Source organism: Sceloporus occidentalis, unplaced genomic scaffold (assembly GCF_023333645.1).
Source record: "Sceloporus occidentalis isolate IW3139 unplaced genomic scaffold, rSceOcc1.0.p SCAF_143, whole genome shotgun sequence".
NCBI classification, from domain to species: Eukaryota; Metazoa; Chordata; class Lepidosauria; order Squamata; family Phrynosomatidae; genus Sceloporus; species Sceloporus occidentalis.
This window is the reverse complement of record NW_028317123.1, coordinates 2,474,017-2,481,438: the sequence shown is the minus strand read 5'-3', so window position 1 is coordinate 2,481,438 and position 7,422 is coordinate 2,474,017. Positions and strand designations below refer to the sequence as shown.

Below are 7,422 nucleotides of genomic sequence, written 5' to 3'. Positions count from 1 at the left end.
TCCCATCACTCCTGTGTCCCAATGGCCCTTTATCACTCCCATCACTCCTGTGTCCCAATGGCCCTTTATCACTCCTGTGTCCCAATGGCCCTTTATCACTCCTGTGTCCCAATGGCCCTTTATCACTCCTGTGTCCCAATGGCCCTTTATCACTCCTGTGTCCCAATGGCCCTTTATCACTCCTGTGTCCCAATGGCCCTTTATCACTCCTGTGTCCCAATGGCCCTTTATCACTCCTGTGTCCCAATGGCCCTTTATCACTCCTGTGTCCCAATGGCCCTTTATCACTCCCATCACTCCTGTGTCCCAATGGCCCTTTATCACTCCTGTGTCCCAATGGCCCTTTATCACTCCTGTGTCCCAATGGCCCTTTATCACTCCTGTGTCCCAATGGCCCTTTATCACTCCTGTGTCCCAATGGCCCTTTATCACTCCTGTGTCCCAATGGCCCTTTATCACTCCCATCACTCCTGTGTTCCAATGACACGTTGTGTTCGCTGATCCAAGATTAAGTTTAAAAGTCTAATTGGTGGTTAGAAAAACCCTTTGCAACTATGTTACAGCCAGAAAACTCCTTGTTTTCCATGAAAACAGTCCAGTGACCCCAAACGTTTGGAACAGTAGTGTACATGTATATAGTTTTATAATCAAGAAGGCAAAACATATTTTTATGTTTACATTTATTTGGTGAAAAAATCACCAGGGGGAAAAAAATCCCAAATAATTTACAATTGCACATTTCTTGAAAGAAAATCCCATTTCCAGGGATTCCAGATATTTGCTGGTGAGATGAGTTTAGATCACAGGCCAGAGGAGGATCGGACCGAGCGGTTCATTAAATGGGTCAGAAGAAGTACAATAAGTTTGGATAAACCTGTAATAAAAACACATTAGATTTAGAGCTGGCACTTTAGGAGATTATCCTGTCCCACTTTTGCCCCAAGCCTGCCTTCCATGGGTTGCAAACCATTTCATCTACCTAGAAACTAGTACCCATCCTGCGGAGTTACAGCACTTAGCACGTAGACCCCTTTAAAGTAATAGTCAATAATAGGAAAAATCTACCCAAGACGGATGTGACATCATGCGATTGGAAGCTGTAGGACACATACCGTGCCGGCTTCATCCAGACATGATGTGCTTGATGAATGCTGTGAAAATCAATGAATACAATCGTCAAAAAGAAAGGAATAAGATGGGGCATCAAGAACTTAGGTAGTGAGAGGGTTAAAGCTATTTTTATATTACATACAACGTTACTCAATACTACTGTATTTCTGCTGGAGTCAAAGAGCTTTGGCTGCAATGAGAGAAGCCATGGACTGGTGTTATGTACAAAGCTCTGAGACCCGCTTTACTGCGTATAATCTCTGGAGCAGTCTCTCACTACAGTGGAAGTTCTCGAAGTCATCCCATTCAGAGTTCCTCCTCCATGGTCCATGGAAGGTACATGAGGACATCTCTTCCATGAGGTCATAATAAGTCCACGGGTGGTGTTCCGTAAGCCTAGTCATATGTGTTGTTGGGTGAAAGAAAAGTCTCAAGTGAAGTACCTTCATAGTTGATGCACCCATTTGTGTCTTCTTGTCCTGCCAGCAGCTGCTCTACTTCGCTCTCCTGCAGTTTCTCACCTGTGTTAAAGGCAGACAAGTCAATGACAGCTCTTCCTTACAAACCCAACAATATATCTTTACAGCCATGTCTTTTACAGTAATGTTAAATTGTCTTCCCTAAAAATATATATACCCATTAAGAACCTCCAAGATTGTCCTTCACCATGTTGGGTGACCTATCCAATTGAGATAACCTTCACCTTCTATCTATTTCTTACCCAAAGTAGCAAGAACGTGACGCAATTCTGCTCCCATTACGGTTCCGTTGCTTTCCTTGTCAAAGACACGGAGACCCTCCACAAAATCCTCAAAAGAGCCCTGGTCCTTGTTCTTCGAAATGTGCTGGAGCATTGGAAGGAAGGTCTCGAAATCCACAAGTTTGGTGTTCAACTCTGCAGGGAGATAACCGTTTCAAGTTAGTAGATAAGAATGAGGTGTCTAGGGATTTAAGGAGCTTTAAGTGAAGAGTTGGTCAATATCCCCTTTTTGACAGCTGTAGCACCACTAAATATGTGTCCAGGTGTATAAATAAAATCAATCGATGTGGTTAGTGTGATTGCTTCTTTCTCCAAACACAACGCCAACATTTAACTTTAAATGGAACAGTGAAGTTCTAAATAACTTGGTAGGACTTCGTGTGATCTTTTCTTTTTAAGAGTAAGACCGCTGTGTGATATAATCGTCTCTGCAAATATTCTCTCCATCCTCGTCTAGTCTTCACGGCTAACAAAAAAAAAAAAATCCTTGCACAGTGTATGGCCTAGAGGAATATAAAGAACCAGGCAGCTGACATGCTTCGGCTATTAAGTCAGCCCAAGATATTCGTTCTTGGAGGTGGCCATCTGAGCCTTCCAAGCTACTGTGATTTTCTGTGCCCTGGTATAGATTCCACCCATGGATAACAACGCGCATACCAGGACTTAGTGAAATGTCAGCCCTTCCCCCTCTACACACGGGACAGTTTTGGGAATGTGATTTTCAACTCTGGCATCTCGGCTACCAATGGAAACTTGAAAGGTCTCACAATCAGACGTCGAAATTTTCTTATCCTCCTTTGAGGAATCAACCTGACCTTGAGGGACCTTGGAGGACGATGGGCATTTCTCTTTGAATATCTGCTCCCTCGAAATCAGTAGGGGCAGTAATATCCACACTCGTGTTCAGCTGGCTACGTTACCCCCCCCCTTCCCCAGTCTGCATGCTTATGGTTTAAAGGGGCTTAATCCCCCCCCCCAAAATAGAATGAGCTTGGTGCCAGGTGTAGAGGTTCAACTGATTCTACCAAATGGAAGGTATGCCACATCGGGCCAGAAATCCCTGGATACACAGATCATCTTCCTAAAGTAACAGCATTTATACAGTAGATTGTTCTTGCATTTAGCATCTACTGTCTTTCTGTAACATGCACAGAACTCTACATTTTGATTCATTCAAAATTAGTTATTATATATATTTACTTAGAATGCAAAACAAAATGCCAACCAAGCACTTGTTATTTCCGACCGGATTGACTATGTAACATATTTTTTTGTAGAACTTTCCCTGGTATGGAGATTCCATGAGGTGTACAAACAGAAAAAAATATATTAAATAAAGCAGGTTCTTATTAGTTATTTAGCACCAAATAATCTATTTCCTACATCCTCAGTCCTCTCTTACCTTCGGCTTTAGGTCTTCCCAAAACCTTCAAAACTTCTGCGTTGGTAGGGTTTTGTCCCAGAGCCCTCAGAACATCCCCAACTTGCCCGTATGTGATCTTCAGTTCTCCTCCGGGGGTACGGTCAAACAATTGAAAGGCTTCTTTGAATTCTAGGGACAAGAGAGGGACACCTTTAGCCTCTAATTATACCCCAAACTCTTATAGGGCAAGATAATGTAACTCTGTTATAGACGGAGGAACATTGATTTTAGATTTTAAGATATTAAAAAGAAATGTCCGTGTCCTTTTATCACGGGTTCCATGTATTTCTTTACTCATATGGGTATAAACAACCTGCGAAAGTGATATATTTTCCACCACCTCTGCATCACGCTCTCTGAAATTCTTACTGACAGGTGGGGGATATCGGCTGTCGCAGCAATAAGGCACTTTGGGTGTTGGGTTACCGTAATCTCCCTCAGAACTGTGCTATAATTATTTCTTTGTTCCACCCTCCATTCCAGAGAAACATTGTCTCCATTCCAGGTCCAGTCGTTAGCAGACAATCCCCCAGAGGATAGGAATGTTTAGAAGACCCGTTACGTTAAACTAACCTAGAAAGTTATCTGTAACAAAACCCATAGCTGTAGAAGGAGCAGAAACGAGAGTGCTCCAGGTCTATTTGTTCAAGATGACCTCATTACCTTGATGTTGGCACCATATGAGTAGAAGACGAAAGGGGATTCACTGCCCCCCCCACCTTGATCCAAATGTCTAATGTAGCAGGTTAAACTGGGACATAAGAACGGGCGATGACAAAAAAGGTGCAGTTAAGGACCTAGGGTCTCATTCGGATGGTCTACTTCTGTTTGACCCTCATCCTTAAGATCCACACTCTATAGAACTTTCACCTCTGGTTTCAAGGGATATACATTTTGCCCTAAGGAAGGTTTTGTATGTGTAAGGGGGTCTTCCATTTAGACCCCCTAAGCCTCTCATAGCACACATACACTCCAAGCCTGTCTTCTCTGGCCCTACCTTCTTACATGTTTCTTATTATAGAGTGCACCTTTTTTAGAACTACCTCCTTTAGATTGCAAGCCTTTAAGGTCAGTACCTCACCTTAGTTTGTATTATACAAACATATCTCCCAACATTTAATATATATAGATAAAATAGACTTAAGCAGTGAAAATCCATATGGGAAAAAAAAAAATCAGAAATAATTTACCTTCAATCTGGTCGGCGCTGAACTCAATCTGTAGAAAAAGCAAAAAAAGTGTTTTTGGTGTAGAATGGTACAAGGTTCCTCCATAAAGACAGACAAAAGGGCTGATAAGTACCGTCTCACCCATCCAATCTGCCTTTATTACTTTATGAACATTCTGAGCATTCATAAATACCTCCACTGGATGCATGTTCCAGTAACTAGTTCCCTTTCTGTACTTGTAACCTTGTCCCTTTGTCTTCTACCAATTCTAAATCCTACCGCCTTGTCCTACCATGATTATATTGATGTGTTCTCCACCCTATGTAGTCATAAATATGACTTTTCTAATATTAAACTTTGTAGGAACTTGGTAACATCTAAGTGGATTACCTCTGAAAGAATGCCCACTGTATTTTTCATGGATGGTCAGTAATCAGCTGTCCCCCTTTTGGTTGAACTAGAATGTCCACCTGGGTTCTACACAGTTTCCAATTTTTCATACTAGCTGAGTAATAACGCTTACACCAAAACACTATCCCAGCAAGAAGTGCTCTAGAAAAGCTTGGCTGTACATCGTGCTCTTCACGTGTCCTTGTCTTTTTGTTTCTCTGTAGACCACGATACCCTCGTTGACTTATTTGTATCACCCTTTTTTGATAATTAAGTAACAATTTGCAAAGTTCTGAAATGTGTCATCTGCTTCCTTGGTGAGAGGAACATTCTACATGGCTCATTGCAGAAGACAAGCATTCTCTTCCCTTTGGGTCTGGATGGAATTGTCCCGTTGGGATTATTACTCCAAGTTCCTTCACCATAATCACCAACAAACTCAATCTGATTACCCAATAACCCAAACCACTTTGCTCCATCTCATGTGTAGGCACGCGTGACCATGAATTGGGCAATTAGCTGAACCTGTTCTAATTTAGTGAGTGTCAATTGATGATGAGCTCCAACAGTTAGAGGAGTTATTTTAACCATAGACCCGATGATGTGTTATTCAGCTGCTAAACCTCGATTTAAACACATCGTAACTTGATGGAGATTAGAGAAAAATGTAAACGTCCCTTTAATTAGGACCATATGATAAACCTTTCCAAGTACGTTCAAGGTCAACACAGAGATCTTTTAGGAGGTACCTTCCAGAAAAGACGTGGGCATCACTTAAGATAGGAAGAAAGAAGCTTAAAGAAGTCTCTTTACTGTTAAATTGTGGAATTGGCGCCATCTGAGGTCCTTTTGGCCGATTCGATCAATAAATTCAAAAACCTATGGATGTTTTTCTAGAGATGAAATGCATGCAGGGTTATCACGAGTAAAAGGAGATAAGGTAACGCTGATCCAAGGAGAGTCCGACTGCCTTGGAGTCAAGGAGGGATTTTTGTTTCTTTCAGGATGATATTACTGTCTTGGTGGGGTTTTTCTACTTTTTCTGGATCAACTAATATGGGTTTGTGGAATGGTTGGACTTGGTGGACTTTATGTCTTTTCTCAACCTGATTAACTATTTAACTGTCACAGAGGGAGAACCAACACCAACTTTTACTGAGACTTAACTATCATTACATCAACAGCCAGAGAGTTTATGCTGTCAGCTCCGGACACAGAGACTGCCGCTAAAATATCAACTGCCAGACAGACAGGACCTTCGTAACATCAACTGCCCCAGAACCGGGACTCCTCTAACATCAACTGCCAAAGATACAGAGAGACTAGGTCCCAGAGACCCAGGTCTGCGGGATAAAAACCATCAGGAATGACTTAAGAGATCTTAATATGTCTGGATTGGGGGAGAGGAAAGAGACAGGAAGAGAGAGAGGAGATGGGATAGAATAAATACGTAGAAGGGGTTTAACAAAGTACTGGATTTTATTTCAAAGGAGGAGAAACGTTACAACAGGAGACCAGAATCTAACACTAGAGGGTCAGAAGATGGAATAGAAGGAAGATTTACTTTACTGAGAGGGTGGTAGATAAGTGGAACAGCCGCCAAGCAGAAGTGGTAGAGGGTAATACAGTGAGGGGATTTAAACATGCATGGGATAGGCATACGGCTCCTGAATCTAAGACGAGATCAACGACTGTCTAGAACTTCTGAAGAATCCAATAAAAAAGAGATTTAGTGGAAGTTTTAAAGAGAGGAAGCAGACTCGGGTTACGCGATGACTTCACAGACCAGCGGAACCGATGAGTTTATTATAAATCGAACAAAATAGAGAAGGGGCTGCAAGATTCCGTGTCGAGAGTAATTAAAAGGTTAATTGGTTCTCCATAAGCAGTACAGGAGTTAGTGGTAGAGAGGCTCTGCCTTTCATGATAGGCAATAAGGCTTTATTAGTTAGCCGCTAGTTTAAAGCGCGATTAGTAAAACTCTAGAGGACTGTGAATAGGAAACATATCATAAAAAGTAAAAGTATTTAAACTTTTAAGGTCAGTTAACTGTTGATGTATCAATCTGTTCTCAAATACTCCAAAACTTTTAACAGATAACCTTACTTTCTAGATGGTACTTACTGTGACACTTTTGGGGTCAAATGGAACTTCTTTGGGGGGCTCTGGCGCAGCAGGTGCAGGGGCGGCCGCAGGTTTGGGGGCCTCCTTCTTTGGCTCAGGTTTCTTGGGGGCCATGTTGTAAAGGAGGCTGAGATGCACGGACGGAAGACACAGGTGCGGACAGAGAAGGAATGACAAAGCCAGCGGGGTCTCCCAGCCTCTTCTTATATGCAGGGAGAGCAGTCTGTGCTTCTATATAAGGCAGGGCTCTCGGAGACGGATCGCTTGTCACTAAATCCATTGTTATCAAATCCTGGCCGTGGTACGGCCACATTAACTCCTTCACTGCCAGACGGTCCTCGAAACTGGGTTCCTAGAGCTAAGGATCTCATTATTGCATCAACTCATTCCACGTGTATAATATATGTGTGTGAATGATATGCATATATATATATATATATATATAT

The 7,422-nt window shown here is 42.2% G+C and overlaps 1 protein-coding gene across 1 annotated transcript; it reads right to left on the bottom strand.

The window, feature by feature from the left end:
* Positions 1-793: 793 nt before the first annotated feature.
* Positions 794-7,090, bottom strand: LOC149280984 (myosin light chain 4-like). The gene is made up of 7 exons (XM_089499874.1): positions 6,977-7,090; positions 4,484-4,511; positions 3,273-3,422; positions 1,832-2,005; positions 1,554-1,631; positions 1,113-1,151; positions 794-874 (listed from the first exon to the last, which is right to left on the bottom strand). The coding sequence occupies exons 1-6, from the start codon at positions 7,088-7,090 to the stop codon at positions 1,123-1,125; spliced, it is 573 nt and encodes a 190-aa protein (XP_089356000.1). The 3' UTR covers positions 794-874; positions 1,113-1,122.
* Between the last annotated feature and the right edge of the window lie 332 nt (positions 7,091-7,422).